The sequence below is a fragment of the Rhopalosiphum padi genome, chromosome 2 (assembly GCF_020882245.1).
Source record: "Rhopalosiphum padi isolate XX-2018 chromosome 2, ASM2088224v1, whole genome shotgun sequence".
In the NCBI taxonomy this organism is placed as follows: Eukaryota; Metazoa; Arthropoda; class Insecta; order Hemiptera; family Aphididae; genus Rhopalosiphum; species Rhopalosiphum padi.
The window spans coordinates 6,466,308-6,480,259 of NC_083598.1; the positions used below are offsets into that span (position 1 = coordinate 6,466,308).

Consider the following 13,952-nt stretch of genomic DNA (forward strand, 5'->3'; position numbering starts at 1 on the left):
TTTTTTTCTTAATTATTTCTTTCAAGAACTCTTGGTTTATTTTTTTTTATCAAAACTTTATTGTTAAAATTAATATCCATCATTATAATTTTACGTATAATAAAATACTTACACTATTAAGAGATACAATATAAGACAAAATATTTGTTAACGACTTTCGTTGCACTGGGTTATTTAAATTTGTGAACTACAAAAATGGTTAAAATTGTATATTAGTTTTCCATGTAATCACCGCCATTTTTGTAACGGTAACATTTTAATGACGGCACAGTGCACATTATAGCATAGTTATAAAAACACACCGTAAACTTCACGCCGTCAATTCAAACTTAAATTTATTTATAAATAAAATATACACAGACATTTGTCAAGTAAAATAATAAAAACGTATACACTTATTTTACCAAATACACACCGAAATAATTGTTATCTTGTTTAATTTTAAAACAAATTTTGATGATAATATTAAATTATAGTAATTGTTGAACTAATATTTTAATATGATTATTAGAGTATAGTAACACATTATATTTGAACACATGCAACATTAAATAATATGGAAAATTATATTTACGTTCATGTTCGACATAATTAATGTTCAGGACATGAACTAATCTTCGTATAGGGTTAAACCATTGCACAGTAATATAGTATATGTATGTGTATGTGTATGCGTGTGTGACGTGTGCGTGGAATTTTGGCCGAATTCCATAAATATTTTTGCGTTACCTCAACACAAGTTTTCTCCGTTAACGAATATTAAACATAATCTGACGAGGTCAAAAAAAGTGAAACATGAATTTAGTTTTGTAGTATAATGGATTTACACATAAAACATTTTAATTACCTACCATTTTCAGTGTTTTTCATTCTTATCATTTTAGATTAACAATGACGTGGGTATATTTTTTTAGGGAAAAAATTTTCATTTTTTCCTACTACATACAGAGTGTTTACAATGGTATGAGGCTATTGTGTCTATGGTCTATCATTTGGAATACAAATAATACAATTATGAAACATAATTTTTGAATACCCTGTATATTAAATGGTATTAAATGTAGTGATATCAAATTAAAACTTATGTTTTTTACGTAATTATCAGTAATTGTTTGAAAAAATAGCATTTTCAGTTAAAAAATATTCCGATGACGTATTATGATATTATCATTAAAATGTTGAGTATATAATGGTGGGGCTTACAAATTTAAAACCAGGAATACTGTAATAACTACACAAAACTATCATAAATATTATATAAAATCATACTATTATTTTATTAGGTAATAATCTTGCACAGTTATCGAAACGTTGTATAAAATAAAATTGTCGATGTATTTTTAGAATGTAAACTATATATTATTTAATAAACGTTTTTAATTTATCATTGACTGTACAGAAATATTAATTAAGTCAAACAAGTATATACCGATAAAGTCGGAACCTCAACGTACACACAAACATAGACACCTACCCAATACGTATAATATTTATTGAATAAGTTTGAAGTATCTACCACCGCCGTTTCGTTAAGAATGTTGTCGCGCTTTAATTTCTTTGAGTAGGTATAGAGTAGTTTTGGAAGGGTTGGGAGGAAAATTCAAGGAAATCAACGTCTCCGGCGCCAACGCATCCCCGGAGGCGCTTGGTAGTCGTTTCTACACTTCCATCCTATGGCGCTTACTCGTAGCTCGCCGGGCCTATATAATAGTCGCACAGTAATTTAATGGATCTATCTGCTTCCGCCGAAATTGCTAGGTGATTAATCTGCGCGTTAATTACACTGTGTGTTCCGGATACGGTAAAATTCGTAAACGGTGTTCATGGTCTCTCCAGTCCCTACGAGATGAGATTAAGTCCACTGCACGGAGTGCACATATTTGCCACAGCCATCACCGAACAACTAATCTCTCATCGAATGATGTAGGCGGTGTGGATGATGTGGACGAGCAATAGTAATAGTAGTAGCGGTAAGTGGGAAGTCATAATCATTCGCACCGGGTAGGAAATAGTTTCAACTTTTTTTTTTTTTCGTGACGATATTCGAAATAATAGGACGTATTAATTATTATGAGTTTATCGGAAGATGGCGAAGTTGTGAGGTGGTTTAGTTTTGTCTGGTGAGAAGGGAGGGGTAGAGGCAATAAATTAAGAAAATTTGTAATTTAATTTGTTAGGAACTTATTTCTTTATGTTTAATCGACTTTTTTTTTAACAGGTAATATTTATGATGAAATTACTTGGGGTAAGGTTTTTATTTTTTGTATAATATATATATGTATATGTTTATATACGTAAGTATGCGTTTATTTTAATAAAATACGGAAGATAATTTGTATTCGTCTCTTCGAAGCGTGAATAATTTCACCGACTGCAGACGATTTTTATATAATATATTTGATTATAAATTTGTCTAACTAATAACTTTTGTAGATGAAACTGGGATCCATGTAATTATTTTTATATTGTACATAATAGATGCTTTAAAGACCTTAGAGGCGCAGACTGATTATTTTTATGGTAATAATTTTTTACTTTTATATACCATAAAAATGAAAAAAGGTTGCTTAAAAACAATACATGTGAGATAAAAAAAATATACTTTTAATATCAAAATATTAAAGGTACTTGTAAAATTACCAGTAAAGGAATAAAATCATTGAGATTCGATTAATGTTATCGATAATTATTATAAAAAGTAATAACAGCCTATCTAAATTCAGGAAAATTTAATACTACTAATCAACTAGAAGGGGAAGCAAATTAAAAAATCACAATTCTGTGCTATTTAATAATTAACCTTTACCTATATATATATATATAATATATGCTTATATTAACTAAAAATTCTGAGAATTCATTAAAATATTATTAAATTTATGGTTATTATAATAATTACTCTTAACTATAAATTGATGAATCACCGTATAAGTGGTTTATTTTTTTATTAATAATGTTTTCATACTTGAATTGGATGTTCGATTTTATGCGATACTAAAAATAGTATCATAAAGTATAAATAATGTCAAAATATTTGTTGTAAGATGTAAACTGGAATTGAACTATGCTGATAAATAATCCTTATTGTTGTGATTGTAGAAAGCATTTTATTACTTTTTATAAACATAAAAAAATTAAATTAAAAACAGCTGAATAATTATAAACACAATAATAATATGTTCTTCATAATGGAAACCGTCCAAAGATAATTAATGAATTCAGCAATATAGTTGATTAACCTAAGATCTGTGATAACATTTGTGACCAAGCCTTTAGGTTGATGCTTTGGGTAAATTTTCGTTAATGAAGGGTCTTCTAAAGTAAAATATACTATTCAATTTCAAAGCATTTGAACATTGTTGCTGGACTCTAATACAATAGTTTCTTTAATAAAATATAAACATCTCCAAAAGGTTTGAATTTTATTGTTCTTGTAAATTATAAGTTGAGTATTAAATCTATTTATAATATACATTATATATTATTTATGAATAATGTAGAATCCAGAAAACATGGCGGTTAATATTTTTTCCTTTAACTTTCATTTTTTCAAAAATGTTGATGCATTGATACCAAAATTCTAATGAGTAGTTTTTAAGTTACTTCACTAACAATCATTGATATAGGCTTGGAATATTGGAGAAATAATAATTTTAAAATTATATTTTAGTAAATTTATAAATAAATGAACGATTTTTGACAAGCTAAATAATTATTCTCTAAACAAAACTATTATATTAACCAAAATTGTTAATGAAGATGTATGCGGTAAGTCATTTATATTTTTTTGTAAAATCACGCAAGCAGTTTAATTGAAATTAAATGTTTTAGTTTACTTTGTAATATTATTGTTTTAACAATTTTAAACACTTCTTCGTTAATTTTAATTTAGTTAAGTAGGTAAAAATAATTTTTTCATATTATATTTATAAGCTTAATCTTAATAATAATTTTTGTTTAGATATTTAATGATCATATTATTAATCAATAATCACACTATCTATAATTTATAATTACGCTATATAATAAATACTTATGTAATTAAACATAGTAAATTTGAATTTTAAATGTAATACTGGTATTGTATTACCAATTGGAGACCTTAAAATGAGTGTTATTTTTATACTAAAAAAAAAAATGATAGATTATATCAAGACAAAAACAATCTATATTATGTAAGAACTCGAACATCTAAATGAATATAAATGATATGAGTGGATTAAATTATATGTGTCAAAACATGTTTAAATAATTTAACATTAACCACATTTTATATATAAAAACGGATGAATCGCAATTTTAATTAATCAAATTTGATTATTAACAGAAAAATTTATTTAAAATCATAGAAAAAATAGCTGTAAAAATGTAGCATAAATATATAATATATAATAAATAATTGTTTGGTAATCACGTACTGTCTTTATTCATGTTTTACATTAATATGCAATAATATAAGAATAACATTGTTATAAAGATAAATAATAATCGTCCAAATTTCAATTATTCATAAACAAATTATTGTTGTATACAAATGGTAATACAAAATGCATTTTATCGGTTTAATATGTAGTATTATGAAAACATTTAAAAGTAAAAAATAATTCTAATTGTAGTCCTGAAATTAAATGCATTCGAATACTTTTAATTACAATAAATTATTGAATTATCCAGATTATGATTACATATAATAACAAGATAATGCAATAAATAAAATAAAAATTTAAATTATTTTAAATCACAGAAATGTTAAAAATTTAAATCAATTTTAGTGACCTATTAATTACCTTTTAAAATAAATACGAATTAAAAAAATATATTTAAAGTAGATACCTTCTTTTATAATGTATAAGTGCATTTGTTTTAATAAATTAATTATATAGGTGCTTATGCTACTAACTATTTAGTATACCTTTTGACTATCAGAGATGAAATAACGACAAAAACCTTAGTATTTACATTTTACAATCTCAGATAATAAAATTCAATAGTAAAGCCAATAAAGTATTTTATTATTTTTATTATTCAATTTAGAAGTTATACTTTTTTGGAAAAATACCAATATAACTGCTCACGAGTTTGTTATTATTAAACATTTCTATATTAGAAATTATATCTATTATCCTACATAATATCATGCATAGGCAATATAAAATCCTACAATTAATTTTTAATGAATATAATATAACATTAGTAACTTACTACATACAATGGTAAATAAAACGTCTTACTGGTCGCAAATACATTCATTATTTTCATAAGTTGTCATTTTTTTTTTTTTAAATAAAAAAAAAGATTTGTTGAACTAAATTCTAAAGAATTGAAAATAGAGAAGGACAATGAAGAGTCCAAATAATTTCCTATTTCAGTTCCACATTACGCTTATTGTGACATTTTTAATTTTAAATTCTAGTGTACGTACAACACATTACACCGAACAAAATGAACAATTGAGTATAAAAAAATAATAATGTTTCCAAATTGTTAACCATTTACACGTTATATTAAACAATATTTTACTAGTAATTATAAGTTATACTGTTGTAATGGTTATTATTATTATGCTATGTATCTAGCTTTTACGTATATATATATATATATACCTTTAAATTAAATTCATAAATACAATTTTGGTACAAACTTGTGGTTTTTCTAAAAACATTAAATATAGTTAAGATTTTATTACTTTTATATCTTATAAGCATATTATTGAAGTCAGAAAATACACTCTTTACTTTCTCCTATAGTAGAATCATATTTTAAATTATTAAGTTTTACAGTTTAAAAAAAAAATAAATATAAAATAAAATACGAGTATTGTCAAATAATAGTCTAAAATTTAGAAGTTGAGTCTTATGTAAATAAAATAAAGGTTTTTTTATAATAACCATAATTATAATTATTTTAATTTTTACAAAATGATGGCTGTCCACATATTATAATGACGGTAAATACAATTTTAGTTTATAAAATATTATATTCTAGAATACTTATGAGAAAATGTATAGTTTAAAAATTAACCACAGGTTCAATAGGTTCATATTGTTTATGGTTCACCATAATGTTTTATATTTTTCGATAGATTTGCTCAAAAACATTTTAGGAAGGTTTATAAATATATTATTATGATCAATGTCATTAAAATAAATAATGCAATTTAGTAATTATATTATAAATAACATTTTACATATTGTGAAAAAACTATTATGTAATATTGTAGATAATGTGATCAAATGTGATTTTTTCTCCAAATTGATGATATCACTAGGTAATATATTATACAGTTAACATGTTCTACATTCATCTTACATTTAAACATTTAAAATATATACAATGACTATTTATGTATAATATATTTGTATATTCTATTTACATATAAAAAAAAATATTATATATTAATATTTATGTGAAATAATTTAAATTAAAAAAAAAACTTTTATGTATTTTTGTGAAAGTTTTAATGGTTATTTTTAATAATTCTCTCTCATTTTGTTGAAAAAAATAATTTTATTTCTTATATTGTTTTGTTTTAATAAGTTTTTATGGATAAAAACAACGAGATATCATTTTTTTTAAAACTTAAAATAGGTATAAAATGTAAGAAATTCAATCGTGATATCTTAATCTAAGGATGTATTTGAGTTGCAAAATATAAATTTAAATATGATTCATACAATGACAGTATAGTTGAAAATCATGTTTTTAGTTGTAATATACCGTTTTCCGTTAGACAGAGTTCACTACTCACATTATATCTTATCGTGTTAAATATAATATATGTATTTTAAATCTTATTGAAAAGTCGAAAAGATCATTTTTTATTGTACTGCACTCATATTGTAAGACATATAAGATATAAAAAAAAAAAATATTTTGGAAACATACGTTGAAATAATCCTTATTTTAAAAGTATACATTCACTTTATTATTTTTTAACAATATTTTATAGAATTATTTAAGTATTATAAAGTACAAGGTATTCCAAAAACGCCTAACAAACTATATTGTTTTCTAAATTTATAATATGCAACACCATCAGACCTTATTATTGGTTATTTTTATTCTGTTATGTCTAAATAAGTATTTAGATACTATAATATCTTTACATTCGATGTTATTTGAAATATAGTTTATTAAAGGTATTTTTAGTGTAGAATTTTTTATCTAAATAATTTTTAACATCATGACGTTAGAATAGTTGACTATAAATATTTTTATGTCATTTTATATTAATGCGTTTTTCCACACTAATATTTAATAATAAAATATTGATGAATATGATGAATTTATATTTATATTTTATACTTATGTTAGATTTGAGATATTTTCAATTAAAAATACGTTAGAGTGAGTTAATAGCAATCATTGGTATATAATAATATTTGAAAATAAACATTATTTCATTAATATAGAAATTGTATTGGATTAACTTTTCATCAATGATGTGTATGTATGCAAAATGCAACTTTATTGTTAAGTTAAAAAAATCTATAAGAAACTTTCGTATTGAAATATTCTCGTCTACTTTTAATTAATAAAGTAATTTTAATTTGAAATTTTTTTTATCTTTTAAACTTCTTTCGTTAATCGTAAAAGCGCTTAATTCCATGTTAATGAATAGTATATAGATATTATTTTGTATTTGTTTCGCAACGATACTAAAATTCGATTTATCAGTTACGTTATGATTCAATTGAACTCAAATTATCGATTAGTATTAATTTGTAGTCAATGGAATTTCTATAATTAGTTTGTATTATATATGTATAATTTGAAATACATATATACAACTTTTCGTAAATACTTATTAGATTATTATGTATCAAAACTTGAAGTATTTAAACTGGGGGTCAAAGAAAATAGCATATGTAATATGTGTATTAAAATGTACTTTCTCGATAGTCGGAGAAACCGAGAAGTAAATGATAATTAATTAAATAGGTCTAACAATTATAATACAGAATCTTGAACAATATTTTAAAAATTAAAAGCATGACAATATATGTTTAAAATTTAAAAAAAACAACACATAGCACGTCGTTTAGTAAAATAAATAAACTCTATAACATAGAAAAATAAGATTGGTGATACGTTGAGGTATAAGGATGATATTATGATGGTTAAATTCAAAGCTTAAACTTATAGCTTATAAGCTGATTCATCATCATTTATTTTTTCTTAAAAAATAATCATTTAAATTTAAACCTTTGTGGGTTGTTATTTATATTATTTAGTATTTGGGAAAACTAAATATGTTTTTGTCACTTAAATTATTTTATAACAATAGATAATTAAAATAATGCTAATTCAAAATAAAATATGGTGTATTAATACAAAATTCCAAAAAAAGTTTATATTTACATTTTACTGAGAATATTTTGTTATAATATTGATAATGTTAAAACAACAGTCATGAAGTTCATAACCTAAATTGCCATAAAATTGTGTTTGGCATTGACTACATTTGTAGTTTGTACCACTCAATATTTCTATGTGTTATACATGTTTTTTATATGACAAATTTAACAACAAAACAACAATTGACCTTATATACATTTAAAATTATTTATTTTAATAATATGATGTTTATTTTTTAAATTTCAACTCTATATTTTGCTAATGTAAATTACATCAGATGTTGTCCAGGTACAATAATATTAATATGTGATGTAGAATTTTAAATTATACAATTTTATAATTTAGTTAAGCTAGTATTTTTTGAAATACGGAAGTTCAGTTTATTACTAACCATATACATACATATATATAGTATATTACTATATATTTTATAATGTATGAACAAATTGGAAATTGGATATATATTAGAAACATTATGATATATTATCTTAGTATCTTACGTATACTGTTTAATGAGCACGGTAAGCTTTTTGAAAATACTGTATACACGTTGTTCTCTCGCTAAAGCCTTTTCATACTAAGCAAACATAACTACTATACTCACTTTTACGTATTAATTACGTGCGTTCATTTACAAATACAACGCTAACGAAACTGTAATTATTTTTAAATTCATAGAAAAATTCGAAAATTGTATAATATTTTGCAAATAAATGAAAAACATGTTGAAAAATTCGTAAAAATAATTAGTATTAAAATATGTTAATTTAGTTAATTTGCAGCATTCAGTAGAAATTCTTAAATATTAATTACGTATATAATGTATATGTATTATTATAATTAAGATAAATAGTACTATACTTGTTAAAACATTGTTTTTAAATGCATATCAAATAAGTATTTTAATAATAGAATGAAAAAAAAATATTCAAATAGAATATATTGTAATGAGCTTAATATAAAATAATACTATAATACTAACACTTTCTTTTTATTTTTGAGATTTTTGGACCACAATTGTCAAATTAGGTTGGTATTATGTTCTGTTTATAAATATGATTACAATCGATTGCAGACAGAAACAATATTTATTTATTTATTTATTTAAGAGTATATTATGTACGCATATACATATCTAGGAATCAATTTTATAGGATATTTTTTTTAGAATTTATAAATACAAAATTATAAAAAAGTGATACTTAATGTATTATAAAAAAATCCTTAAAATAAAAAAAAAACTTTCAAACATAAATATGAAGACTCGAAAAGGTATATCGATAACGATAATAATTATGAGTTATTATAGAAAATTGGTAATACGTATGCTTATACCTATCGTATTGACGCACACGCATATTATACGAGGCAGTGGTATAATATTATTATTTACAGGAAGTACAAGACACCAGAGCAGCGGTTCCCAAACTCTCACTACCACGGTTGGTACCCTCGAGAAATGGTTTGTGTTCCGTGGACACCCCTTTTTTTTTTTAAATAATATAAAATAATAATTTTTAATAACGTAAATAATGCAAATATAATACACAATAATGTAATGAGATCGTCCCAAACCCAAGATGGACCACAGTTTGGGAAACGCTGCACCAGAGTACGGGGCGGTACGCACCTGTAGAGCATACGCTCCTGTCGGTCGGCCTCCTGATAGATGCGGTAGTACGTGAACAGCATGATGACGCCCGGCACCCAGAACGACACGCCGGACGACACGACGGCGTACTGCTTGTTGACGACGAACGCGCACACGTCCGGGTGACGGACCCGTTCGCGGTCGTGCGCGGCGGTCGTGTACCAGCCGGCGAATATTGGCGCGAACGATATGAGCACGGGCGACACCCACACGGACGCCAGCATGACCACCGTCCGGGCCTTGGTCATGATCAGCGGGTAGTCGAGTGGCTGGACGATGGCGTAGTACCTGTCCACGCTGATGCAGCACAGGTGCAGTATGGACACGGTGGAGAAGTACACGTCCATCGAGTTCCAGACGTCGCACATGAACCGGCCGAACAGCCAGCGGCCGGTCAGCTCGAAGCTGGCGTTGAAGCACATGGCGAATATGGCCACCAGCATGTCGGCCAGGGCCAGCGAAACGACGAAGTAGTTGGTGATTACGCGCAGCTTCCGGTGGCGCATCACGCTCACCATGACAAGCAGATTGCCGAACAGCGCGGCCACCACTATGAAGCACATAGCCGCGCACTTGGCCACGTAACCGCAGAACCGCGCCTCGTCCGCCAGTTCGTCGAGCAGCCTGTCGACGGCACCGCCTGAGATCGCGGTCGCGCCTGTCGTGGCCACCGTGGCCAGGGCGTCGGCGCCCGTCGTCGCGGCTACCGTGGTCGCCGCAGCCGCAGCCGCCGCGGCGATGGTCGTCGCCGCGATTGCCGTTGGCTCGGTCGTCCCGTTGATCGTCCCCGCGGCCGCAGCCGTCACCGCAAACATGTTCCTATCGCCTCTCCTCCTCGCGGACGCGTTTAGCACTTGTATCGTGCCCGCCGCCGCCGCTGTTTCCGGACCACCGACTACGTCGTCCGACCGCTTCCGTTCTGGCCGCAACACGTGCACCACCGTGGTCGGCCGACGTCACCGTCACCGCCGCCCAGGCCGTTCGCCGATGGCGGCATTTTGACGATCGTCTGAAAAACCACAGTCGGCGGTCAAAAACGATTTCAATTTTAGATTTAAACATTAAAATTAATTGAATATTATTATTAAAATCGATACGCCCATGCGAACTGTGTCGTCGCGTCGTGTGTTCGGCCCGAATGTGCTCGTGTATGTGTTTGTGTGTGTGTGTGTGTGTGTGTGTGTGTGTGTGTGTGTGTGTGTGTGTGTGTGTGTGTGTGTGGGTGGGTGGGTGCTCTAACCGACCGCGCTGTTTGTGATGTGTCCTTGCCCCCTCTCCATCGCCTTGCCAAAGCCATAATATTATCCAACATTTTTTTTTTTTATTTCATGCTAATGTTTGTTTTACTCAGTTTTCAGGCATTTTCATGATGGATTTTGGAGTTTTTTTCCACATTTGTGTTCGGACAACATCAACACGTGACAGTATCGTTTTGTCCCCTCCCACAGAATGCCATTCAGTAAAAGTCTTTAAATCTTTTAAATAAATAATGACTGAATTTAACATATATTTATAAGATAAAAATACTTTTTTCTCAAGTGACTGCATAACGCATATTTTTACTTGTTTCTTCTGTCGCATAAAAATAATACGTTGATGTATTTTCAACGCTGTCGTATTATCTGGGACACAAAAATAATTGTATTTCATGAATTACAGGATTACCATCACATGGTTTTTTTTTAAACAAGTTATAGTGGGTACCTTTTTTTTAATAAACCCTTGTTATCGGGTACCTATGATTTAATTTTAAGCCATAAAATGAGTTTTAAGACTTGCGTGTAGAAACAAACAAATAGGTTTTGGTTTCAATTTTGGTGAATAAATAATTTTGGCCTCCTAGTTGTTTACACAGTTACGACTCTAGGGACACCTTATTACGCGAAAATTACATAGAAAATAGACTACGAGATGCTGAGAAAACATGCGCAAACCAATATTGTCATAATATTAGTAATATTATTCGTGTTCCATAAAAATCCTTTGTGTGAATGCAAAAACACCAACCGAGTTTAATATAGTTTTAATGTTGTAACATATATTTAAAAAAAAAAATAATTAATATTGTAAGTCGATATAAATCAGACGCGAAGATAGGAAGAGGTTAACTAATAAAAGGTACTTAACTGCGATGTATAATTATTTATTTATAACAACAATTTGGGACGTTTGAATTATAATACTACGAGAACGGTTTCATTTGGAATACGAATTACCTTCAATATTATGTTTATAATAACAGTGTTTTTAATTTTATGGATCGTTAAACACTGCGATTAGTTCAATAAGACGCAGATGGATCAAAAAACAATAATTATTAGTAACTTACACCATAAATCGACGATGAATAAAGAAAACGATATATTAATATTGTATTGTGCGCCATAAATTTGCTATAGTTGATAATTTTGCAAGGAATTATTTATAAGATTCGACCCAACGTCGTGCTCGTTGACCGTAGTTTGAAGTTTGAACGGTCCTTGGTTTTAGTGTTTTTTTCCGGTTGAATCGATGTTTTATTAAATTTTCTAAATTGCTAGCGCAGGATACTGGAAGAAGGTACGCGCGAGTGTGTTTGTATGTGTTTGTGTGTGTGTGTGAGAGAGAGAGAGAGAGAGTGAGAGAGAAAGAGAGGGAGAGAGAGATAGCGCGAATACGGAGGTTGAGGGTGATAGATGAATTATTATATGCACATTGCACATAAAATAAAAATGTATGGGATTTTTGTTTTTTTTTTTTTTGTTTGTAATTAGACCGTCGTCAAAGCACCTTACATATTAAACTCTATTCGCTTACAAAAATACAGATTAAAATTAATAATTCATGATCCTATCGATTACTCATACACGCACATATATCTACATTTTATTATTATTCACTCTCTGTGACTGGAACATAAACAATCGAAAAATCGTATTAAATTATTCGTATGGGTATTATATTGTTATATTATTAGCACACACAAACAAAATACAGTGTTATGGTTATATACGTCACTGAATACAGAATGGTCTCCATGAGTTGTGCCGATTTTGTTTTTTCCATTAAGTCTTAGCTATTTCACGATCTCGTTTAATTTATTAAAATGTTATTGACTTAAATGTGCCACCCACGTTTTTATTTTCAAACTTTCAAAGAAAAACTATTTATTTAATGATTGATATCCGAGTATTTTGATACTGCACTCTTGACTCGATTCAAGAATCTAATGTATCAAATGATGGTCAAACTTGATACGCGAAGATCATGAAATTCAATTTAATTGTATTCTTGAACACACTCATCATCTACTGTTACTCATTTGATCTATGGACTTCGAATAGTTACAATGTTGATGACCGATTACGTTGTTCTCGTGCAAGTTGATGTTTTCAAAAGAAAAAAAAAGAAAAAGAAAAGATGGTCAAAAATATTCTAATATTTACGATTACCTATAGGTTGACGTCCGAAAATCGAAAGTCAATAACACTGTCACGAGCATGACCATCATATTATATTATTTCAAACCCTTCGTCCCATCTGCCCCTCTGCTGAATATACTTGTACCTGCGCTGACGTCTCGACGTCACTCACACCAGTCATATTTTATTTGCCTTTGCAGATCCATAAATATTATTTTAACAATATTATTTTATACATTCGTGCAACTTAATTATTACAATAACAATTTTATGCTGTGTCTGCGTTCGTTTCGTTTATGTTATTCTACGTTTAACATATACTGTATCAATATCGTAAAACAATATATTTTAATTTAGAATCCGTACATTTCACATAACCATCACTACCTTTGCGTGTTATTGGTGTGCGCGATAAACACATTTTGTCGTACAATTATTATTACTATTTTCGATGTTGTTTTTGTTGTATTTAAATAACTGTGCGTCGTATTATAGTGGTCGATAATATTTTTGACTTTTTACAATCATAATAATACGACGAA

The 13,952-nt window shown here is 28.4% G+C and overlaps 1 protein-coding gene across 1 annotated transcript in view; it reads right to left on the reverse strand.

The window, feature by feature from the left end:
- LOC132921217 (octopamine receptor beta-2R-like) overlaps positions 1-13,952 on the reverse strand; it is a 114,950-nt gene that overhangs the window by 50,048 nt on the left and 50,950 nt on the right. Inside the window, exon 2 of the mRNA XM_060984097.1 lies at positions 9,989-11,018. Within this exon, the coding sequence (XP_060840080.1) occupies positions 9,989-10,824 (836 nt within the window). The 5' untranslated portion in view covers positions 10,825-11,018. The remainder of the gene's footprint in view (positions 1-9,988; positions 11,019-13,952) is intronic.